Source organism: Xyrauchen texanus, chromosome 4 (genome assembly GCF_025860055.1).
Source record: "Xyrauchen texanus isolate HMW12.3.18 chromosome 4, RBS_HiC_50CHRs, whole genome shotgun sequence".
Taxonomy (NCBI): Eukaryota; Metazoa; Chordata; class Actinopteri; order Cypriniformes; family Catostomidae; genus Xyrauchen; species Xyrauchen texanus.
Genome location: NC_068279.1, coordinates 49,672,844 through 49,699,750, shown reverse-complemented (window position 1 = coordinate 49,699,750; position 26,907 = coordinate 49,672,844). Strand labels below are relative to the sequence as shown.

The following is a 26,907-nucleotide window of genomic DNA, read 5'->3' as shown; positions in this document are numbered from 1 at the left end:
CGATACTTTAAAAAATATATATATATATCTTCGTCTTTCCTTACTATGGCACTGTTTTGAGACACTGAGGCTAAAAAATATACAAATTAATAAAATCCCAAAATCAGTATATTGTACAACTAAAATCCCAATAATATTCAGAGATATTAAGCTATGGTGCATAAAGCGGGACTTTTTCCTATAAACAAGCCCAAAACACACTAGGGACTCTTATTTTGAATTGATAGAGACTTGGCTACTTCATAATGCTCTATACATAAGCATTTACCAAATTAAGTTTTTATAGCCTATATATTCACCACATGAAAAGTTTTTATGTATACATTTCACCAGTTTTTTTTTATATGGAATTAAAAAACAAATTGAGGGGAAAAAAAATGATTGTAAATTAAATATCGCCAACTATTGGCAAAGATTTTTTCCGATAACCGATAGATCCAAAAAGCAACTATCAGCACTGTTTAATCGGTAAAACCATTATATCATTATACATCTACTGTCAATATGGATTCTTAAATCTCAAGACCAATATTTTACTCTTTGCAGAAACCTTCCACAATTTCATTTTCAAATGTCACTCACCAATGATTGAGTAGTATAGTGGCAAAAAAGTTAATCACAGCGATCCTTTCACTGCTTGTTGTCAGTGAGTAATGCCTCTTTTAATACCCTTTCTGTTGACCAAGAACATGGATTTTCAAAGTTTTGACAGTGACGATAGAGTTGCGGATGTTGCAAGCGGCAGCACGCATGCGTAAAGAAGCAATTCAACTCCACTCACTCAAGCGTCTCACAGAACTGACGCTATTCTTAAAGAGAAAGTACCAGCTCAGCACTTGTTCTACAGATCAATGTAAATAATTTAATTCATAATTTGTAGAGTAACCAAATTGGATATTTTAACTGAAAAATGCCTAAATGAATTGGAATTGAATGGAAATTGGAATTGAGACAAGAGCTTGTGTATTTGTATCAAAATGAATCAGTAAATCTGTATCAATATCCAGCCCTAGTATTCATAATTAATTCTCACATGCATACCTAAAGAATGTACTTTATTAATGGCTGACAAGTACATTCTTCATCAAATGCACTATTGAAAGTATGTGAATTCGGACACAGATTGAGTCACTGAATTAGCTTCCTGCTTCCCATTTCTGGGCTGCCCTGTGAACATGTAAAGTGATTGACAGGCAGAAATTCTTCTTTCAGTTACCATGGAAGCCAGGAAGTAATTGCAATGACATAAACAACGATGACATGATGTTACATTAAAAGTACATATTTAGTTCACTCATAAGTAAGTTTAGGGTGGAGTTTGGGTAAGGGAGTAGGGTTAATAATACATGCATTCATGTTGACTGTAAACTAAAAATACAACTCGCTTTTGGTGCAACCCTGTGGACATGTCACCCAAAAACTGGTCAATAACACTTCCAGCTTTGGCCACTGGGAGAAGTGGTTTAAATTTAATTAAGCACAGACCTATTTCAGCAGCGGCGCCATGCCCATCTCGGGACTCGAATCTGAAGCCAGTCTCATATGCATCATCCTCAGTGGCGCGAAAGTGATGTCACTTTAGAGCAGGCCTCGCCCACGACTGGTGACAGACTTCACCCTCCTCCCCTGAGTGATCTACACACAGTCCGTCATTTTTTTCCATAGGAAAAGAATAATGTCTCAGCTTCGTAAGCATCATAAGTGTTCTGTTGTTGGCTGTAAAAGTGAACATAAGAGTCTTCATGTACTCCCGACATCGGAGCCACTGAAGACGCAGTGGACAAGCTGGACAGGTAATCTGGCATACCAGGCATTTTCCTGGTAAGCCGACACACATTGGGGCCTATCAGGGGTGGACTGGCCATCGTCAGAACTGTGTGGGCCGGTGGGTTGGCCACATAACGGGCCGAATGGGCCGCGATAAGCTAAAATATTGCCACTGCATTATGCAGAACAGACCACAAAACGGCACCGCGATATGCTGAAAAGGACAGCGAACACCCTCCCGCTCAACTTTTGGGCCAGTTGCTATGTAAAATCCCAGGACCATTTCTCTTCCAAGTCCAGCCCTGCCTGAACTCCGGTATTTACGCTGTCAGTCATATTGGTTCTGATTTGTTGTTGCTGTAGTAATCGAAACACAAGCTGTAACCTCTTCTGGAAAGGGGGCAGGGAACAGCAGCTCATTTGCATTTAAAGAGACACACAAAATCAGCTTGTTTTTGATTCCACCCAAAAAGAGGCATTTATAACATGGTATAATAAAGGATCCGTGGGGTATTTTGAGCTGAAACTTCACAGACACATTCTGGGGATGCCTGAAACTTATATTACATCTTGTAAAAAGGGACATAATAGGTCTCCTTTAAGGATTTTTAGATATTTTTAGATGGAAAACAAGACAAAAACACTTCATAACAAAAATTGTTTGCAGTGAATTTTTTACTGAGCTAAACTTGATTAAAAAAAAAAATCTTGAATTCAGTGAATGTCATTTAGTGGTATTTTTTAAATACGATGTTATCCTCTTTATTGTTAGTAAGCACGTTTAATACAACATTTTAAATCAAGGCACAAGCTGAAGAGTCAATTAAGAGCTAATGATTAATCCTTGCAATAATCGCACAAATAGTCGAATAATCATTTTAATAATTGTAAGATTAGTCGATTATCAAAATAATTGTTTGTTGCAGCCCTAGTCATAATAAAAGCATGATTCAAAATAAAATCTAGATGCCTAAAATTGAAGAAATTATGACAGAAATATTTTAGAACTGTATAGTAAAATGTTATATTAACTGTAATAATATAATAATAATCAAGAAATAGCCCATATCATAAAAAAATGCAATGACATTTTGAAAAGTTTTATTTTCACTTGCTAAAAGTTTTAATAATTAATTGATTAGACACCATTTTGATGATGAAATTAAATTTTAAAACAATGAGTTCTGGAAAATAAAAATATTTAATAAACTATACAAATAAAATAATTTTTATTTTATTTATTTATTTATTATTATTTTATCACCTTTTTCTCCCCAATTTGGAATGCCCTATTTCCACTACTAGCAGTAAGTCCACGCGGTTGCGCGGTTACTCACCTTAGTCCGGGTGGCAGAGGACAAGTGTCAGTTGCCTCCGTTTCTGAGACCGTAATCCACACATCTTATCACGTGACTCATTGTGCATGACACCGCGGAGACTCACAGCATGTGGAGGCTCATGCTACTCTCCACGATCCACACACACCTTACCACATGCCCCTTTGAGAGCGAGAACCACTAATTATGACCACGAGGAGGTTACCCCATGTGACTCTACCCTCCCTAGCAACTGGGCCAATTTGGTTGCTTAGGAGACCTGGCTGGAGTCACTCAGCACACCATGGATTCGAACTTGCAACTCCAGGGGTGGTAGTCAGCGTCAATACTCGCTGAGCTACCCAGACCCCCTATTAACTATAATTATTAAATTATTAAAAATAATTACATTGGTGTGTTCAATAGCACATTATCATATTAGTATATTTTTGGTAATATCAAAATATAAGTAGAGAACCATGAAATTTCACTGGTATCGGTACCGACTACTGAATTTTGATACCGTGACAACACTGGCTTGCTAGTAATACAGACTACTCTATGATAATTTTTGGCATTTTCATTCCCTTTAAAATTATCAGAAATCAGCAGATGTATTGAACTTGATGGTGCAACCCTCAAGTATGCCTGTATGGTGCAGGACAAGGTGAAATTTAGGTAAATTATTTTGTTGTTTAGAGAAGTCTGTTTGTTGGAAGGACAGAACAGCTGTCTGCTGCTCAGACTCATCCTCTCATTAAGTGAACATCTGTCCATTTTTCCACACTTCATCCTTCTATCTCTCTCTCCATCTCTCTTCCCTTATTAAGACAGCTTGTTAAGCTCTAATGTAATCTTGTCACAGAAAAAGAAGAAGAGAAAAATACAATTTCTAGAACTCCATGGTCACATCATTGGACAGACATGCATATCTATAAAAGGAGGCTCTGAGAGATAAAATTGGAGCAAACAGAACAAAAGCTGTTTCACTGTGTTCAGTGTGTGTGTGTGTTTCTATGTGCCTTTAATGGCTAAACATCAAGTCATGATGTCATTTCATCCTGTGGTACAGTGTTCTTGTCTAGAGTACTGTAAGAGAAACTGATCCCTTGAAATTTGGAAAAACACAGATGTAAAGTGCTTAACTAATATTTTAGTTAATGTAATATTTTTCAGCATTTCAGCATATACACCATTTTAATATTTATGTATTTGCTCTGAAATGGCTTAAATTGTTGATTTATTTTCAGTCAGAGGAACCATCATTTCAAACAAACAGTCAACCAAACAACTAATTATATCCAAGATGTTTAATGTATGACGTAAAATACTAGGCATGTGGCCGAAGCCGAATACCTTATTCGGAAAGGCACGAATAATTACTTCAAAATGAATAACTTATTCATCCGAATAATTTAAAAGATGTTAATTTGACTTATTAACCAAGAAGCACAAGGATGAAGCAACATTTTAATAAAAATAAAAAAAGTTAAAATGCTTCATAAGCATTAGGAATATTCCTCCTTATGTAAAATGAAGAAACTGAAACTCTGTCTTTTTTTTTCTTTAAACTATGCAAAATTTTAGAAAATAAGTTTTCTTGAACTCTGGAAAGGCACTATATAAATGTATTATTATTTATTATTATTATTACTATTATTATTATTATTATTCAACAAAATAATGGTGTCGTATCATACAAATTCTGGATAAACTTATATGAGACTTTCACCTGTGTGTAGGCTATATTGATTTTAATTTCATTTATTTTAATGTTTGAATTTGTATTTATTATTCACTTCAGAATTTGTGCTTGACACCTCCTGACTCCACAATAATGTTCACTGTAAAAAGAAATCCTGTTAAGTTACGGTAAAAACTGGCAGCTGTGGTTGGCAGAAATTCACTGTAAATAATACGGTAACCACGCTTCAGGCATTACGGGATGTAATTTTGATGCTTATATATTTTACGTTGCATTACCGTTTATATTATTAAATAATATAAACTTAATACTTTAACATTCTGAAACTGTAAAAATCAGCTTTTCACTTTATAAAGTAGTTACTTGCCGTAGTAATTATTGAAAGGCACATGATAACATGAAGATCATCAATAAAGGCCTTTCCAAAAGCGATGACCATTAAACATGTAGAGACAGTGCTCAGTGTCACTCACACAAACACTAAACACCATCAGCGTAACACATGTGAAATTTAAATAATGCAGTAAACATTAACTAAACTAAACTACATCAGCTATAACACAGAACACCCATAAGTACATAACTGATATTAAAAATAAGAAACATAACTATTCCCATAAAATATTATCAAATTTGATGGGTAACGCAGGGAATTCTGGGAAAGCCAGATTATAGTTTTTTTTACCGTAATTTTAACAATATTTTACCGTTAAAAATTTAATTTACTCTCTTGCTAAACATCATATAAATGTTTACAGTTAATTATAAGGTAAAATCATACTTTGTACTATAGAAATTACATGTCCTGTCTTTTAAAATATATTTAAAAAATGTACCGTATATTTTATATATAATATAAATAACTGTATGTATATAACTGCAATTAACGATTAAAGTTTTTTACTGTAGCATTTTTACAGTCTTTTAACATTAAAATTCAGTTTTTTTTTCTTCACTAAATTACCAAAAGGAAAGTTTTTATTAAATTATTTTAATTTCTATGCCCCAATATAATAATGCATAGTAGCAACATTTGCCTACATATTTACATTATATACAGTATATATATATATATATTTACAAAAACATATTTAAAACATAACAGAAGTAAGTAAATGTAAGAAGCATGTAGGGACTTTTGAGAACAATTTGAGAGATGAAGAAACAGATCGAACTGATTCATGAAAATGAAAGATAACTTACCAACTAACTCTAATACAATTTGTTTCTACAGTAGTTAGCAAAAGTGCAACAGAGCTACAGAGACAGAATACAGTTGAGTAAACTTTACACTAAACCTCTTAAAAGAGAATAGCTGCATAATGCCACTTTGTTTTGCTTGAATGCTTCCTTCAACAGCTGAGCAATGAAGACATCCAGTAAATGTCTTTGCAGCCCCTTGGTTTCACACTAGCCTTTGCCTGCCATTTCACTATAATTTATATTCTTGATTAAACTTTTTAGTTCCCTACAGAGTATGGCTGTATGGTGCGGGCCAAGGCATCCTGAGAGAATTTTGTTATTGAACACAACATTGGCTCATCACACAGCAGTTCGGTTTACCTTTTCTGATGACCCTCATTGTAAGCTGTTGTAAAAATTAAGCAATAAGCTACGTGCTATAATATTGTGAAATTGTGATCATTTCAAATTGTAAAGGGTGTTGTTAGGCATGACATTAACACCAATCACTGGTGTTTTGTATCACACTGCTGTTGTTGGCTTGATGTTTTATAAAAGTACTCAACAATACAGCAAGAAATATCACTGTAAGGCATGACCTCTCAAAGCTTATTGCTAAAACTTTAATCTGAAATTTTAAACTTAAGTTTATAGTTTAAAACTTGCACAAATATAATTTGAATAATTAAATTAGAATAATTCCACATTAAAAAAATGTTAAACTTTACAAGAGGTAATTTTTACATGGTTAAAACTCACTATAAACTCTTAAGAGATAAACCAGACAACTGACAGTGATAACACTCAAATAGTGACATTTAGGAACTCCAACATAAAAAAAAAACCTATATGTACATTCTGGGAATAAGATTTGTTCTAAGACTGAGATACAGTATGCTTTCAGGTGTAGCCACCAATTCAATCATTCATTTCTCAAGGTAATTCTACCCCCAGACCCTCGTCATCACCATCTCAATCATCTTCCTGGATGATGTGCACATGTAACCTGATGCAACCTCCCATTACAGCATGCAGCATCATCCTGTGTTAACATATAAATAAAAAAGGGGTCTTTGAAAGGTTCTCGTCATTGTCTGTTGATGAAAAGGTTTGCATGGTAACTACGTACTCCAACACTCAAGTGGATTACATAGTGCCGTTCTGCACACGTCTTTCCACCCATGGAGCACAGTAATGTCCATGCTCTATAACAGCTATTTACAGCATTTAAGTTGGTAGTCTTTAACCTTTATTACTTGCCCATAGCCTACTTCTGGCCTAAGAGCAGCCTTTCAGTATGTTCAGTATCAGTGTTGGGCAAGCTACTCAAAAAATGTAGCTAGCTAAGCTACCAACTTCTCAACAGAAAAATGCAAAGAAAGTAAGCGTTACACTTAAACCAACATGCCAAAAGTAGCTTGCTACATTTAAGCTACTTTAGAATTTTTTTCAATTGCAGATGCACAGAGCATACCGTCATAGACAAAGCACCTAAAAGACGTATTGACATTTATCAAAGCCATGGTACAGTATATTGCAATACAGTATACAGTAGGTGCAATACAGATCTAGCTGTTGTATTTCTATATGTACTGGAAGCTTTTGGTAAGAGGACAAATTCCTTTTGTGTGTGTGTGTGTGTGTGTGAGCGTGTATTTATCACTTTGTGGGGACCAAATATCCCCATAAGGATAGTGTGGCAGCGGGTGCGTGGTCAAGCGCCCGTCCGGGAGAGGAAAGCGTAAGGACGCTTACACCTGAGCTAAATTATGCCTAACACCTGTCTCTGATTCCAGTGAGCACGAGGAGAGCGGCATAAAAGCAGACACAGAGCCTCCATTCGAGGAGAGAGACGACAAGCAAACCCAGTGTTTGACATTTGTATTGTGTGCGATAATAATAGCATGTTATGAGGTTAATAAAGGTTTCGTCCCGCGACTGCTCTAGAGGGAAGTCCCCCTCAAGGAATTCCCTGAGAGGAGGGGCGGCCACCTCGCCCCTTCCCTCGTCATTCCGAGCAGCCGAGGACGGCCCCGGCTCCGCCTCCCCTGCCAAAGCATCGCACACCGCACACCTCATTATGTAGGACCCATCCGCACAAATACCCTCTAAAATATCTTTCAAATTCGGCCAATCAGTACCCAAGATTAGCGGATGGGTGAGGCGGGAACTAACCGCTGCATCCACACTATGGTTTTTTTCCCTGAATTTAATCGCCAAAGTCACCATGGGATACTTGTGAACATCCCCATGCACACATCTCACCCTCACCAGTTTAGCTAAACCCAAAGCCCTGGGTTGAACCAAGCGTTGGTGGATGGTGGTCTGATTGCAGCCGGTATCCAGCAAAGCTTGGTAAATACCCCCTGATCCTTACCGAATCCGGTATGCTCCAGCCCGATAGGGGCAGCCTGCGGGACGTCGGAGACCCGCACCACCGTCCCCACCTCCATCAGCGGACACTGATCCCGGAAGTGGTCCGGGTCTCCGCAACCTCCAACAGGCCAGCCCAGGCGTTGCGGCCGCACTTGTGCTGGCAGGCGCCCCCACCTGAGGAGGAGAGCGGCTGAAAGACGGGGAATGGGAGGGTACATTCTCCCAAGGCCGGGAAGCTGGTCTCTGGAACCCTCCACGCCTGCGTGGGGCAGGAACGGGCCCTGGGGAGAGAACAGAAGGAGAGAACATAGGGGAGGGGGCGAGGGCAGGGGCAGACACAAGGTAAGGGGAGAGAGTGGCCGCCCCTCCTCTCAGGGAATTCCCTGAGGGGGACTTCCCTCTAGAGCAGTCGCGGGACGAAACCCTTAAACATGCTCTTGACCAAGTGACAGTAATTGATGGTCAACAAGCTCCGGCCGGGCATCGCCATTGCATACCCATACTTTGCCATGATTAGAGATCGGTTATATAGAGTGACGCAGGACGCTAAAACAAAGGAGAGAGACGAAGAAGAGGGCTCGTCCGCCCTCGGGATCGCCGCCAAGTGGTCCTCCGCCAGCCGAACAGCTTCCTCCAGCGACGCTGGGTGATGGCACTGGACCCACCCCGCCGTCTTCCGAGGCAGCCGTTGAACGAACTGTTCCAGTACTACCTGGTCGATTACTCCCTCGATGTCGCGGTCCCCCGCGAGCAGCCACCTCCGACAGGCGTTTATGCAGGTTAAAGCCGCACTTTGTGGGGGCGCTTCTTCATGCACCTGACTTCTCTCTCCCTTTTATTTTGCAGACGAACGCTTCAGACAGAGGGCTGGGGGCCGTACTCTCGCAGGTGGTGGAGGGGGAGGAGCGCCCAGTGCTGTACATTAGCCGGAAGCTCTCTTTGAGGGAGACCAAGTACAGCACCGTGGAGAAGGAGTGTTTGGCCATCAAGTGGGCGGTCCTCACCCTCCGGTATTACCTGCTGGAGCGGGCCTTTACCCTCTGCTCGGATCACACCCCACTCCGGTGGCTCCACCGCATGAAAGATACTAACGCCCGGATCACCTGTTGGTACCTGGCGCTCCAGCCCTTTAAATTCAAGGTGGTCCACAGACCGGGGGTGCAGATGGCTGTCGCCGACTTTCTCTCCAGAAATGGGGGGGAGTGGTAGGCAGGCCGGATGGTGCCCCGGCCTGAGTCGGGCGATGGGGGTATGTGGCAGCGGGGGCGTGGTCAAGCGCCCGTCCGGGAGAGGAAAGCGGTAAGGGCGCTTACACCTGAGCTAAATTATGCCTAACACCTGTCTCTGATTCCAGTGAGCACGAGTAGAGCGGCATAAAAGCAGACACAGAGCCTCCAGTCGAGGAGAGAGACGACAAGCAAACCCAGTGTTTGACATTTGTATTGTGTGCGATAATAATACTGTGAGAACCAAAGAGAATTAAAAAAGCTTACCTTGTGGTTAAGACCTGTTTCCTGTCCTCCTTCCCATCGAAAAGCGTAACAGATAGTAAAACCCGACATTTTTGACCTTGTGGGGACATTTTGTCGGTCCCCATGAGGAAAACAGCTTATAAATCATACTAAATTATGTTTTTTGAAAATGTAAAAATGCAGAAAGTTTTCTGTGAGGGTTAGGTTTAGGGGTAGGGTTAGGTTTAGGGGATAGAATATAAAGTTTGTACAGTATAAAAACCATTATGTCTATGGAAAGTCCCCATAAAACATGGAAACACAACGTGTGTGTGTGTGTGTGTGTGTGTGTGTGTGTGTGTGTGTGTGTGTGTGTGTGTGTGTGTGTGTGTGTGTGTGTGTGTGAGAAAAAGAGAGAGAGAGAGAGAGAGAGCACATCTGGGCAATAACAATGTGATGATAATACCATGGTACTTTGATATATAACTATTTATGCACCATTCTGTATTCTGTATGGTGCTTAAAAGTAATTAAAAGAATACCATGTTGCTACCATGGTAATTTGATATATGATTACCATATATGATGTATTTACATGGTGCTTCAAAGTAATTAAAAAATACCATGATACTTCGCTATATTACCACATTCATATACCACTTTATAGTGTAAGACCAAAATATCACCCAGGCCGACTAATCGGTTTATTGATTTTAAGATTATTGAGATCAGTGATAATTTTGCCCACTTGGCTGATTAACAAAGATGGTCGTTCCAACTAGTGTCAGCTATAAACCTACCTTGTAAACAGCTTTGTACATTTTATGTATGGGACACTACTGTTTGTACTAAAAAGTAATTATATTACATTAATTAATTACTTTGAAATTAGATTACAAGCAACACTGACTATACTGTACTGTATACTGTAGTAGAGGTAGACACTCGTCCTTATCCTTATCAGTAACCCTTAAGCTTTTATAGGCTATAAAAGCTTAATTTGGTCAGTTCTAACATATAGAGAATTGTAACAGAGACAAATCTCTGTAATTTCAAAATAAGAGTCCCCAGTGTATTTTGGGCTTGCACAATAAACTGCTTTTAGGATTTTATTCATTTTTCAGTCTCAATATCTGTGCTTGTAATAGTAAGGAAAGATTAAGATATTTTTAATTATTATATAGAGTGATTTGAACTATCGGCCGATTAATAAGTCATCTGTCTTTTCCACTACGTTAGTTATCGTATCGCCAGAATTCACTATCAGTCGTCCTCTATACTGTATACCCTGTTCACTAGAATTCGTTCAGTGTCAACCATTAAAAAGCCCTAATCAGCTGATCATTAGAATTTTCTACAGAGATTTATAACCATTAATCATTAAAAATGTATAACCATTAATCATTAAAAGTGCAGACAAAATAAAATATACAATCACCATTCAAGATGAAATCTTAACCAATACAAATTAGCATGATTTTAGGCATGCTCCCAGTCCAAAAAATCTTGGCTCAAAGAAAATTCAGAGTTTTCCATTGGCAATTACGACATTATGGTGGAATTCACGTGGTCATTATGTAAATACAATCATTGGGACATGACTTTAAGGCAGCATGCAGTATACTACCACTGTTATGCTTTCAACTTGTTATGGAATCTAAACCAACTTGCTCATTACGTACAAATATAATGATTTAACTTCACACTCTGGAGATGGATGCAGAACCTACAAGAAGAAAGTAAAATGAGCTAGTTAGTGAGGGAAGGTGGTTTGATAAATACGAGCACAGCTGGCAAGAATGCTGAGTGTTGATAAGCCGGAGAGCGTTGGAGGTAAGGTGACGGGAGAGATTGATGTTGATTTCTCACGTTACAGAGGAGTCATTACATAACAGAGATAGATAGAAAGAGAGAGAGGTGGGTGGTACATCAATGTCAGTGTGCTTTTCAACACATATCAGTGTGTGCATTTATATTTGCCACTGTCACAATAATGTGTACATGCATGTGTGATTGTGGTGTGCAGTTTTACTGCCAAAAAACATTATTTCAGTCTGTTGGCTGTGGTAAGGTTTAGAGCAGGTCACGGTCTGATAAATAAATTTAGATAAATCACATTCTCACAAACCAATGAACCGAAATCTGATGTAAACAGAATACAAAATTTTGTGTGAAAGCACCCTAAATGTTTTAGAATTTACTTAGGTTTAGCATAGGCTGAAATGTGAATATACACATAAAAATGCAGGTCGCAAACTTGCCACACACACACACACACTCAAATATTGCTGACCATCAGCCGTTATTTAGCAAGCATTGGCAAGAGCCCCCAGGAGGGATTTGAAGGTTAGGAGGAGGTTGAGTAGATATTAGTGAAATTAATAGAGACAGAACTGGAGAAATGACAGAACCAGGAAAAGAAGAGGAGAGGATGTGTAGATAAATGTAAAAATGAAAGAGTGAAAGGAGGAGGAGGAAAGAATGGGAGTGTATGAGGCTCAGCAGTGTTGAGAGTAACTTAAAGTAGTGACACTACTACTGTAACTTAAAAGAATAGTAGACACCAAAATATAATTTTGTAATTATTTACTCACTCTAATGTCATTCTAACCTGTTTTCCAATATGTTTTTTTCTTCAGTTTTCAGACTCTAAAATACACAAAAAAGCATCATAAAGCAATGTAAAAAAGTCCATATAACTTGTGCAGTATATTCCAAAACTTCTGTAGCCATACGATAGCTTTGTGTGAGGAACATATCGAAATTTAAATAGTTATTCACAGAAAGTCTTGCCCTCCATTCCAGCTCTCAAATTTCATTTCACATTCATCTTTTTTGACCAAAACAAAAAAGCAATGGCTGTGGCGAGCAGAGTGGGGCAGTGCGGTGTCTGGGCAGAGGGAGGCTGGGAATATAAGTGGTGAGTGAGTTCCAGCTGTGTGCCACACTGGTCTCGCATTCTAGTGAGGGGTGGCGGGAGTATTTAAGGAGAGGAGACAGCAGACGGGAGAGAGAGACGCATGAAGCTGTGTGTGTGTGTGTTTGGTGTGTCTGAAGGGAAGCAGCACGTGAAGTTGTTTTATGCTATATTAAAACATGTTAATTAAACGTTTGTTAAGCCGGTCCCAGCTTCCTCCTTTCCAATGCATTACTTGAATTATTACACTAGTGCGGAAAGCCAGGAAAATGAGTAAGAGGAGTTGTTGGAGATTGCCTTTAGGTCGCTGGCCAACATCCACCAGGCCTAAAACCAGGTCCTCCTGGACCTACGCATGGAGCAGCAGCAGTGTTTTGAGGTGCTCCTTCGGGCCCAGGAGGATGAACAGCAGGTGCTGCGGAGCTTAATACCCCAGGAGGGTGCGGCCGCTACCCTTTCCCCAACAGCAGCAAACCCTCTCATGTTGCTCACAAAGATGGGCCCTCAAGATAATCGGGAGGCCTACCTCAAGCTCTTTGAGCACACGGCCAAAAGCCCAACAACTTCTGGTCACTGACCTCCTGGACTACGAGTTGTTGAAGAAGTCTATCCTGCAACGGGTAGGGTCGGCCAGAAGAACACGGCCAGAGCTTCTGCTCCTTGACGCTGAGTGAAGTCGCATGCCAATTTGCCTTTGCTCAGCACCTGCCGGCAGTTGGTGCTGGCTAGGGACGAAGCTGTCCAGTTGTCGGAAGAGCATCTGGCGTCGTATCCGGGAGCCAGTGCACCCTATGCCCTTTTTCCCCCTGTTGTCTCATTCCCAGCGCTCTCTCTCCCCACTCTTCCCTTCTGCCCTGTTCCGTTTCCCCGGAAACGGGGGAACATTCCCCCGAAACAAGCTCCCCGAAACCGGTCTTTTTGGTGAGGGAACCCGCTGCCATGGGTGGGGGTGGGAGGCTTTGGCCATTCTGCTGGAGTTACAGGGAGATGGTCATGTCCGAGATCTGTGGCCAGTAATGGAGTTGGGGGCCTTGATCCGGGTCGCAGACACTCCACAGACTGCCCCCGATTGAGCAGGGACGTACCAGATATGGTGAGTATCAAGGGGGTTACATACCAAGCTTTGGTGGATTCAGGTTGCAATCAAATCTTCACTCATCAATATTTGATTTAAAACAGGGCATTGGATGCAAATAATTGGATAATGGTGAGGTGTGTGCACGGGGATATTCAGGATTATCCTGTAGTGACTGTCACAATAATGTTCCGGGGACAAAAGCATAATGTCGAGTGGGTGGTTAGTCCTCGCCTCATCCATCCACTAATTTTGGAAACTAATTGGCTGGCTTTCGATTATTATTGAAGGTCGATATGGTTGTGTGAGGATGGGTTCTGTAAGAAAGTGAGTCATGTGAGATGGGCAAAGTGCAGGCTGGGGAGGCGTGGGCCATCAGCGTCTGGCTGACATCAGGGATGGTGTCATCCTCCCCTGCTCTTAGGGAATTCCAGATAGAGGAATTCCCTTTACAGCTGTCATGAGATGAAACCCTGAAGCACACATTTGACCAAGTGATTGATGGTTAACGTCTTCAGCCGGGCATGGTCCTCGCATATCCATAATTTAAATTATAAAAGATTGATTTGACACTCAGACAAACAAAAATACATCCCAGTTGTTGGTGCAAAGGACCTTCAGGAAATTTTATTTCAGGTGGCTAATTCTAATCCAATGGCAGGTCAATTGGGAGAAGGGAAAACACTAAGCCGTCTCATGGCCCTTTTCTATTGGCCAGGTATGGTGTGCAGCATGCCGTGAATATCAGCTGGTGAATCTGCCGGCCGCTCCAAAAGAAGTATTGCACACCCTCTCGCTGATTGAGGTCCCCTTCGAACGAATTGGCATGGACCTCATCAGGCCATTACAATGGACAGCACACAGGCATCGCTTTGCAATACTTTTGGTGGATTATGCAATGCGATCTCCGCACGTAGTGTTGTTGAGGCACTCTTTAGAATTATCTCCCAAGTGGGGATTCCGAAATAAATCCTCACTGATCAGGGCACTGCTTTTATGTCCCGTACACTTCGCAAGCTGTACAAATTATTGGGTCTTAAATCGATTTGGATAAGCGTGTACCATCCACAAATGGACGGCTTGGTCGAACGATTTAATAATAAAAATGTTATATGGGCATAAGATCCATGGTGTGTTAGACATCATGAAGGAATATTGGGAGGAGGGACCTTCAAAGAGCACAAATGAAATTCAATATGTTCTTGACCTGAGAGCAAAACTGCACACACTGGGGCAAATATCACAGGAGAATTTGCTACAGGCCCATGAACGTCAGTCCCGGCTGTATAACAGGGGAACTGAGTAGCAGGAGTTTGCACAGGGAGATAAAGTACTTGAATTGCTGCCCACATCGAGCTCGAAATTACTTGCAAAGTAGCAAAGGCCCTTTGAGGTCACATGGCGAGTTGGGGACTACTGGGATGTCGACTATGAGGTAGTGCATACGGATTGGGGTGGGGCATGTCAGATTTACCACCTCAACCTACTAAAACCATGGAGAGAGAATCCAGCTGACAAGCTGTTTGTGTGTTGGCCATTGGATTTATACTGAACACTGCCCTAATTGAATTCCCCCTTTTGGATTTATTGTTATTTGCATTGGGTTTTTTTTTTCACTGTTAAGCAGCATGTCTTCTGATTAAAAGACAAAGTTTGAGTTTGAAAATTGTCATCTCCTGCTTCCTCATTCCTGTGAACTTGTTACAATGGCGCTTTGGCTTCGATAATATCAAACACAACATGATCATTCAAGAAGTCGGCATGTTATTTCCGGCACCCTGGAATCGTCCACATTATGACGACTCACCGACAACTGCCATATCTTACCATCCCAAATGGCACAACCAGATGCACGTTGCATCAGCAGCGTGGGAGACCAGGGTTCAGATACTGCATCGAAACCAGGAAGTAATCACGTTTGCATAATCAGTGATGAGCGTGATTCAGTGGTTCCATTTTTCCCTCTAACATAATTTTTTTTATTCCACTGGTGGTAAAGTTTAGGTTTGGGATTTGGGTTGAGGGATACAGTTTATAATAAATATGATAAATATGCATTCCTTTTCCCTGTGTTATAGCCTGTGCAGCAAAAAACATCTCGCTTTTGGTGCCCCTCTTTGGACATTTCTCCCTGAAATGAAGCACACACCTGCCCACATTTACCGCTTTGGCCACTGGGGGCAGTGTTTTGCAAGAAAAGTCTACCTCTTGTTTCCGATTTCACTGTGAGATTAGTGTGTCAAACATAGCGGATGCACGGATGCACGGATGCACTGGCATTGAATCTGAACATGAAAACAAATGGGATTTGAGAGTATCGGTGGAGGGGAAGATCCTCACACAAAGCTATCGTATGGCTTCGTATGGAATTCTATATAAATGCATCAAGTTGCGTTGTAGCTTGGCAACATAACATGACAAATAAACTTTAGTTCATTTGGTGTCTAGTTCTTTACAAGTAACATATTCTTCCTTGTCTTGACTTGTTTGGTCTCTGTTTCCATGTTTTCTTCACAGCGCTCACGTGTAAATAATGTAAACCAGTCCTGGCCACTGATAGCCTCGCAAATATATATATTTGGTAAATATACTGTATATATATATATATATATATATATATAATATATATATATACCAAATCTTAACAGGTACACAAATTTCTACCTTTGCATGGTAGTACTGTATATTAGGGGTGGGTGATATGAAATATTCACGATTATTTTGCTGGTGATACAACATTAAGCAAAATTGTAAACATTGGCTGCACAATTATTGTGCGCTTCAAAATGAAAAGGTGATGCACTGTTTCATGCACACGCAGGGCTCATGATCATCCACTGATTACAGCAGTCTCAGAATCTTTTGCATGTATTGTGAAAGTAAAATGCTCCAAGTTCACACTTTTGCGCAATTCCAAACATCTGTAACTGCTAATATATATTTTATTATATAGTATATGTATAGTAAAGTTATTATACAAATCTATAAATGTGACACAGTATAATAGAAAAGGAGGATATGACAGCATTTCACCAGATTTTAAATTTATATTTATATTGCTTATATTTTAATATTGTTTTTTATATTTAGAGAACGTGTGACATGGGCCTACAACACCAAAACGAATTCCTTGTATGCGTAAAAAACATACTTGGCAATAAAGCTTTTTCTGATTCTGATTCTGAGATTTGTAGTAAGGCAAAAATGGTCAAATAGTTTGAAGTTGTATTTGAAGTGATGTGAGTCGGTTCTTTTGATTCTACTGCGTGAAACATACAGAGCGTACCACTATAACCCGATTCCTGAACGAACGACTCTTATGAGTCTGTTCTTCTGAATCTACAGCTCAAAACATACAGACTGGCCAGTGTAGTTTGATTCCTTAACGAATGATTCTTATGAATTGGTTCTTTTGAATTTAAAGTGCAAAACACATCTAGTGAAGTATGATGTAGTGTATTATGATTCCCGAATGAACGTCTCTTATGTGTATGTTCTTTTGAATCTACAGCTCAGGACATACAGCGCAACCAGTGTAGTCAGATTCCTGAACGAATTACTCTTACAAATCAGATCTTATGAATGCTAAGTGCAAAACATACAGAGCAACCAGAGATGTCTGATTCCCAAACGAATGACTCTTATGAGTTGGTTCTTTGAATATAGAGCACGAAACACAGTGCGACTGGTGTAGTCCGATTCCAGAACATATGACTCTTATGAGTCAAATCTTTTTAATCTAATGCACAAAACACACAGCTAAACCGGTTTCATTACGATTCCCAAACGAATGACTTTTATGAGTTGGTTCTTTTGAATCTACAGCACGAAACAAACAATGCGACCAGTATATTCTGATTCCTGTCAAAAGTCAGTTATTTTGAATCAACACAGCAAAATAGGCAGCACTACCTTCTGAACAAATTACTCTAATTTGCAAGTACTTTAGTGTATGAAGAACTTATTTTGGGCTAATGAATGGGGAAATGAACCAAGAACATTTACTAAGTTACGTATATTTAAGGATAATGAGACTTAAATCAATGTAAGCCCAGCGTAGTTCTAGTGGGAAGACTAGCAGCTGTTCATCATCACACCATTAGCTGGGTAATTCCTAACCAATCGCATGTAAGCCATTGCTTTATAAGTCTACTCACAATCTGTCACATTGCTGTTTCAGTGTGCTAACACAGCCACCTCCACCACCCCACCACCACCAGTTGAGTCCCGTCCTGCACGGGGGTAGGCTCCTCGCCCCTGCCTCCTATCTCCGGCAGGATATGACGGTTCCGAGTACAACTCCCTCGGACCGCCAGACGGTGCCTACATCAAACCTTAAACCTCACTCAAGCCTGCGTGTCTTCCCGATAGAAGTGTAATTACTAAATGGTTATTGATATGACAATTTGTAGTTCAAGATATACATTATAACTTTTGTTGTAATTAGAGGTATTTATAAAAATATCTTAATTAAAAAGTCACAACACATAAAAAAATATATGCAATCCGATCTAACCATTAAGACAATTAAAAAAAAAATCAGATTTTAATTGGATTTCAAACCACATACTAAGGTAGTTTGGATCAATTTAGTAAACATCAGATTTCATGTTGGTTTTTTGTTTTTGTTTGTTTGATTGTTTTTAGCAGTTCAAACAATGAAACAGATTTGAATCAGATATGCAAAAAATCTGATTTTCGCTGCCTGTCTGAACAGTGGCATTAACTCTTTCCCCGCCAGCGTTTTTAAAAAAAAGTTGCCAGCCACCGCCAGGGTTTTTGACGATTTTCGCTAAACTTTAATGGCCCGCAGAATATTTTCTTCCATGAATATATGAAGATGCTATACATCAAAATAAAGATCTGAGCCTCTGCTTTTAGGAAAAAAAACGATTTTATTTTATCTTCATTTGTTCTTTTTTTATTGCCACTTGAACAGAGGTAGGTTTTGTCAAAAACAACATTTCGGACAAAAAGCTGAGAAAAAGGCATTTTTATCAAACAAGTGCTTTAGTATTAGTATGGTGTTCCACTTCACGTTTGAGACGATCGCACTCTGTTTCTTTGATCAAAGAGTTGCGTACTCTTTCAAAACATGCGTGCGGGTCTTCCTTACCGTATACCACCTAAAACACGGATACCCGGAAAATTCCGTGTTTGGCGGGGAAGCGTTTTTTCATAAAACCCGGAAAATTCCGTGTTTGGCGGGGAAAGAGTTAAAGAGGTCATGACATGAAAAATTTAAATTTCCTTGATCTTTTGACATATAAGAGTTCATTAAAAGCATACTGCATGTTTCAGAACTTAAAACTTTCTTCTCACTGAAAAAAACACGTTTGTTAAAACAAAGCAGCCAAAACGTCTCGTTCTCTACTTCCTCCACATTGTGATGCCACACTGTGTTAGACACTTGCATCTGACTGCCTCCACAACAACACATTAGGGATGTGCACGAGTAGTTGAATATTCAAATATTCGTTTTGCAATAATTATTCGAATAGTAAAAATACTATTCGAATTTCGCAAAGTTTTGCTTTGCTGGCCACATATACAGCGAGATGCATATTAAATCCTGAACACAACCTAAAACTGGCAGTTAATACAGAATGCACTGGGTGGCGCCTGTACGTCATCATATACGTTAACTGTGTCAGTCTACTTCATTAGCGATTTCTTTTTCTTCAGTTTGCGTGAGCTTAAATGCTTTCATTCTATTTTGTTTTTGTTTCACGCATGGCTTGTTTGAATAAAAAAATAGGACATGATTGTTGAGCGGAGGGGGGGCGTGGCCGGACTATAATGTCGCACGCCCGGTCCCCAACCGGCCTGATGGGGCGCGCGAGGGATAAAGGCGGCCGGTGACGACGGTTCGAGAGAGAGAGAATTACGGGCATGTCCGTCATGTGTGTGTTTATGTTTGTGTGTTTTGTTTCTCTATAAATAGATGGGCAAGGAGGAGGTGAGAACCATCATAACAGTGGGCATTTACTGTCAAGTCTTAAAGGAGCAGCAGCACCAAACTGAGCATTTCTGACAGAGGGTCAGAATGAGAATAGAAAATGATTATGATTTACAAATATATGACAGTTTTTTGTGCAAAAAACTTTACCTTAGATTATAAGTGAACCTCAAGGTACATATCAATAATAAATAAAATTATATACAGTATTTACTACAATTAATCACAATGCACTGTAATAAGGAAGATTCCTGAGAAATGCAAGCTTGTAGTACCACCTGTTTACTCCAGAGGGCAGTAAGTGAAAATTCAGCTGTATGAGCAACACACAGTTTATACAGAGAACAAAACAACCCTTCAGCAGACAGAACACAAACATGTGTTACATTCTTGCGTTCAAAACACTTGATGGAGCGTAAATTCGAACTAAGGGATCTCAAGATGTGTTCTAAGTATTAAACTATATTTAACTTGACACAGTGACCTAAACCATTTATGTTTATGATACAATGCACCCGAGATGCTACACAAGCATGACTGATGCAGGTGTACATTGACGGGTCCTTAAACAAAGCCCTCATAATAAATCTCGAACTGATTGACAAATTCACTTTGAAATGGATTGCTGTGAACTGTATGCAAATGATTGACTTATGTTCAATTATAAACAATATATTGTATTCTAAAGCCACTTTTTGTATTGTCTTATCAACTCTTCTGCCACAAGAATGTAATGCATTTTAATTATATATTTAAATAATAAATATTTAAAGATAACTATGTATAATTATTTCATAATTATATATTTAATTATATGGAATTATTGTTATACTGAGGGGCTTTCTCAGCAAATATTTGTATATGCGATTAAATGCGATTAATTAATCAAGACACCATGTAATTAATTTGATTACAAATTGTAATCGATTGACAGCCCTAATATATATATATATATATATATATATATATATATATATATATATATATATATATATATATATATATAATACAGTTTATCTCAATTCTTCTGTTTTTGGAGGTTTTAGAGTGTTAGATGACCATCTCTAATCTCTATTTTTGTTTAATCTTGTCTAATTTTGATTTTTGCTCCAAGGATTTGAATGTTTTTGTCAGTTCAGTTATGCAGAGCAGACAAGTGGGGGTGGCACAGATTTAAGCTGTATGGTAGTTAACAATAAAATTCACATTTAATAAACATTGATTCAACAAATTAATCCAAAGTGAGAGAGCAACTAATCCATAAAATGAGATGCACAAAATTAATTAAACTATAATCAGTATAAAAGCCAGCACTTTTATATTCGCTTATCAAAACAGAAAATAGGACATATGCACACAAAATATGCAGATGTACACACACCACATATAGTACACAAACACATTTGTTGGTTTTGTATTTGCTTCAAGGGTACTACACAGAGCGTTGGTGTTGGTGTGGCTATCCTTATGAGGACTCTCCATAGACATAATGATTTTTACAAAGTACAAAGTATAGAGTCTATGCCCTAACCCCAACCATACTCTTAAACCTAACCCTCACATAAAACATTATGAATTTTTACATTTTCAATAAAACATCGTTTAGTATGTTTTTTAAGTGATTTGAATTATGGGGACACTAGAAATGTTCTCATAAACCACATTTATAGCATAATACCCTTGTAATTACCAGTTTGTAACCTAAAAAATTGTCCTCGTAAACCACATAAACCCCCCGCACACACACACACACACAAAACACTAATTTGCACAAAATCTACTTATATAAACTCCCACTCATAGGCTCTGTGCATGTGTGTGTATGCGTGCGTGTGTGGAGAATAAAGAATGAAATCCCCACCCACACCCCACACAAGCATCTGAAACCGGCAGCAATATTCAAACAATCAAAACGGCTCTATATAACCATAAAACCAATGCAAATAATGGACAGTCCCTGTTTAGATAACAACTACTCATCGGGTAATTACAATAATGATTTAAGAGCCAATCAGACCAGAATGTGAAGAGGAGACATAATATTGTTTTTTTTTAGGCATTCATTGGATCTTTCTGAATCTTTTCTTCCAAGACAAAACCCCAAATATGTGAACCTTTTCTACTTTGTACACATATATTCAAACATAATGTACATACAGGCATACAATTAGACTTTAAAGGGGTCATATCATATATTTGTAATAATTTTTTTTTCTCCTGAGGTTTTTTTGTGCCAAAATCAGTCATAATTTAGTTTCTCATGACCATATTCCACTCTTTCTTTGATCATTTTTACTGCTGTACCTTTAAGAGGCCTGTGAAATGCCCTCTTTGCATGTGAAATGAGCTGCGGTTTTGCTGTCAGAGGCAATATAGTTAGCGTTGCCTCATCCTTCAATAAAAACCTACTTGCAAAGCCTGCATTACATTTTGACAAATTTACAAAGCAATCCACACTGAGATGTGTTAGTTCCTCTGGGGCTGCTTGTACCAGTCTTGCGCAAGGTAAATGTTAAAAACCTAGACTAGTCATAGCGTCAATGGGCACTAAGTTACAATTTACACACTGCTAAATATTTGAGCGTTGCACTGTTAGGGGAAACGTAACCTTAAGTATAATCTAAATACTTACGGAAGCCTCCAACCAGATGTAAATCGTTTACATTTACAAGAGAGAGCATTATGTAAAAAACAGACATGCCAAGTTTCAACACGTGCAAAATATATAGGATATTCAAATTATTACATGTAAACTTTGTCTGTTATGGTAGTATTTATTTATGGCCACTTATTAATTTTAGCTACAGATCCTGAATATTATTATTACCTGATTATTTACCTATTTAAATGTACTTTTTAATTATATTTATAGATTTTTTTTACATATCATATTTCAAGTGAAATGTCATTTATTTCCGTTGGCAGTTACATGAGACAAAAAAGGTTAAAACATCCCCCGCTATTCAATATTTCTGTTTACAAATCTGAAGGCTACTTCTTGGATCAATAAAGGTAAATGTAATTTGTATTACTTTACAGAGAGCTTACAACATATTAGCTCAAGGAATATTATAAAAAATGTGCTTAAATATTGATCTGTTTCTCACCCACACCTGTCATATCATATCTGAACACATGGATCAAACCACTGGAGTCATATGGATTACTTGCATGCTCCATTTATGTGGATTTTGGAGCTTCAAAATGTTGTCACCCATTCACTTGTAGTGTGTGGACCTACAGAGATGAGATATACTTCTAAAAATCTTACATTGTGTTCTGCAGGAAAAGAAAGTCATGCACATCTGGGATGGCATGAGGGTGTGCAAATGATTAAATCATTTTCTTTTTTGGGTGAACTATCCTTTTAAATAATGCCTTAAAAACAGGTGGTGCAGTAAATTTAAGCACTGACTTAGTTACAAATAACTAAGGCCCTTAGTTTGAACTTATGTCCCAACCTTACACATTTTTCATGATATGACCACTTTCAACAACATTTTTTTGTTGCCATCTCTTTCATATTGACATGTAACGGTGACAGTAAACCCTCTCTCTCTCTCTCTCTCTCTCTCTCTCTCTCTCTCTCTCTCTCTCTCTCTATCTATCTTTCTAAAAGTGTTTCTCTGACTGTGTGTTTCTCATAAATAAATTAATGTTTGACAAAAAAAATTCTGACAGAAATGACACCCACAATTTATGATACCAACCAATGAGCAGAGAAACTCATTCACCCACTCACTCACACACTTCAGGGCAGCAACACAAGAGATCTGTTCTTGGCAGTTATTATTGTCTTTCTCTCTCTTTATCCTCCACTGACAGAGTATTACAAGTTTTGCTTTAATGAAGCAGTCTCTCTCTCTCTCTCTCTCTCTCTCTCTCTCTCTCTCTCTCTCTCACTCCTCCTCGTCTCTTTCTCTTCTTAAGAATATGGAAATAATCTGAATTTGTACATCTCTGCCTGGAATAGCTTTATCCAATCATTAGAAGTAATACAGATAATCAACATAAAGAGATTTTTTTTATATGGATCCAAGGTAACACTTTATAACAACAAAGTAACAAGGTAACAGTACTTTCATTATTATACATTATTATATAATATAAATGTCCACAGATCTTAAGTTAAAATGCAGGAATCTTGAATTAATCCATATAAATGTGGCTATTTACATCTATTTTTAATGGTAGTTCACATTAAATAAAGCATCTTAAAATGCATTTTGCAAATTCTATTATAATTACTTTGCATGGAGCATTAATGACCTCAACTTAATTAAGAGATTAGAATATTTGTACATTAAAACATTTATTTGTCACACTGTGTGGGCATTTGAAATGAACTAAAGAAATTAAAATAAAAACTGCAGAACAAATATAAGAAATTATTATGTAAATATTATATTATATTCATATTTAATTAATAATTCATATTTAAAGATGTCATAAAGCTTTGATTTAAATATTTTATTGATATTTGAATGTAAATTAACTACTGATCTTTTTAACATTGTAATTGTAAGTAATGAGGACTTTATAATAAAAGTTATTTTAAAGTATTACCCAATCCCAAATCTGACACTATAGACAAGTGCTACAAGGTGCCCCATTTTTTCATATTTTAATTAATCATCCTAGTTTCATTAATCACCTTATCTATTATTTAAGGTGCTGGGTCATTAATCGGAAGCACCATTTCACACACAGAGACGCCCTAATTTTAACTTTCCACATTTTGCAACTTCTGACGCACTAAGCGGCTCTGAGCACCAAATGATTGTTATAAAGACTTTCAAATTAGAGGCACTCTTCTAAGGTCTACTTAGAAGTATTATAAATTGGTATTATATACACTGCACATTTATTTGTATATGTTATTTCCATGATACATAAAAACCGCATAACCAGAAGACAGCATTTAAACACGTCAGTTCCTACCATGATGCGATGGCGTTGCTTTTTAGCTTTCCGGACGTTGTTGATGAAACGCCGGCCCATTTTCTTGGCGTACCACACGGACACAAACATCCTGGCCGAGCGCTGCACACCGACGAGCGTTCAGACCGACAGCACCGAGCGCATGGGAGGAGGAGGAGAGACGCACTGTGCGGGGGCGTTCACACAGGACACATCCGTGCGTCCAAAAACTTTCATTACAAGGAGCGCACAGTTGAAATGGAGTAGTAAATCGTCTCTTTCTTAAGATTGATTTTGCACGAGAGCAAGACATTAGAACGCGCAGGTTTTAATAACCGATGAGTGTGTACACTGCACGCGCGCTGGACATAAATGATCATCAAGCTGTATGCTCTCCCTCCTGAAACTAGAGGGGGGTTGGAGAGAGTTCATGGAACCACACACACACACACACACACACTGAACACAGTGAAACAGCTTTTCAGAGCTGTTTGCTCTAATTTTATCTATCAGAGCCTCCTTTTATAGATATGCATGTCTGTCCAATGATGTGACCATGGAGTTCTAGAAATTTTATTTTTCTCTCCTTCTTTTTCTGTGACAAGGTTACATTAGAGCTTAACAAGCTGTCTTAATAAGGGAAGAGAGATGGAGAGAGAGATAGAAGGATGAAGTGTGGAAAAATGGACAGATGTTCACTTAATGAGAGGATGAGTCTGAGCAGCAGATTTAAGATCACTACTACCAAAGTTTAAAATATTTGTCTATTCATGATTTTTTTATATACTGGCATGCAAAAACAAAACATGACCACATTGATGAAAGAGAGAGAGAGAGAGAGAGAGAGAGAGAGAGAGAGAGAGAGAGAGAGAGAGAGAGAGAAAACATTTATATTTCCATATATACACTAAATGAAAATATGCAGAAGGCCACTAAGGTCTACTTCACAAATGCACAGATTTACTCCCATTTACATTTGTAAGTTTCAAAGTCATCAACCAGCTTATAATATGTATTTTCAATTTTTAAAAGCAATTTTATTTAACCCCTTACGACTGATACACCATCACATGACCTAGTACCACACAGTTTTCCTTTACGTGACACCCATGTAGCCATGTTTGCTTGCTCGAATAAAAAGTATAATAAAAGATTAACTTCCTTTCGACTGTTGTTATATTTAGGCCCATATATGTGAAAAAGCTTCCCACAGTGTCTGGCACCACTCTTCCATTTTTTTTAAACAAAGGATGTAGTCTAGCACAACTTAAAAATAAATGAAAAACTGTTTAATGTATACCATAGTAAGGACATCCCTCCCCATCTATGGATCAAAGTGTGCTCTGTGCCTGTTTGTAGCTATTATACCATGAACTATCCTCCATTGAAGGTCTCAATGCGGTTCTTCCCTCTGACACAGACTCTGGGCACCATTTGGCTCCCGAGAGAACCTGTAAAGTGTCCATGATATTAAAAGTGACCTGTAAATTGATGTTAATCCTGTCAGGTCAAGCTTGATGTATATCCATAAGGAACAGCTGGAGGTCTAGACCCATGTTGCCCGCTTTCCTCAGTAGGGTGCACGCTACCCCAGCTCAGCTCACATCATCCCCATAGAGAAGTCTCTGAGCTGTTTGAAGTCTGAAGTTCTTAACTCTGGATCTGATGTCGACCAGTCCCTGTCCTCCTTCCTGTCTGGGCAGATACATCACTTGCACCTTTAGTCATAGCTTTCCTTACCAGAAAAAGTCCACCAGATATCGCTGAATTTCTCTCACAAAGTTTTCTGGAGGTTCAAGAATCATCATTATGTGCCAAAGAGAGGAGGCAACCAGGTTATTACATATCAGCACCCTTCCCCTGTAGGACAGCTGGGGCTGCAACTATTTCCAGTGAGACAACCAAGCACACACCTTCTCCAACAGGCCCTCCCAGTTTTGCTTCCTATACACATCTGTCCCTAAAAACACTCCCAGATATATAAAACCTGCCCTCCCCTACTGCAAACCACCAGGAAGTGATGAACTTTTAAAAGCTTGGCCACACTACAAAGCATCGCTTTTACCCCAGTTCTGATTAAAACTCTGACATCATCCGCATATGCAGAAAGTTTGATAGATGCCTGAAGATGGCCTGAAAGAGGGCAACCCTGTCTAATTCCCCTCTGAACTTTCACAGGAATACTTAAACCACCAGCCATTTTTATCATATATGTGGCTTCAGGATATAACAACTTTAT

General features: G+C 38.8%; 1 protein-coding gene across 1 annotated transcript in view; it reads right to left on the bottom strand.

Moving 5' to 3' along the window:
- The window catches only part of LOC127638446 (disks large homolog 4-like), a 64,866-nt gene extending 40,080 nt beyond the window's left edge, over nucleotides 1–24,786 (bottom strand). Inside the window, exon 1 of the mRNA XM_052119981.1 lies at nucleotides 24,690–24,786. Coding sequence (XP_051975941.1) covers nucleotides 24,690–24,779 — 90 coding nt within the window. The 5' untranslated portion in view covers nucleotides 24,780–24,786. The remainder of the gene's footprint in view (nucleotides 1–24,689) is intronic.
- Nucleotides 24,787–26,907: the final 2,121 nt, after the last annotated feature.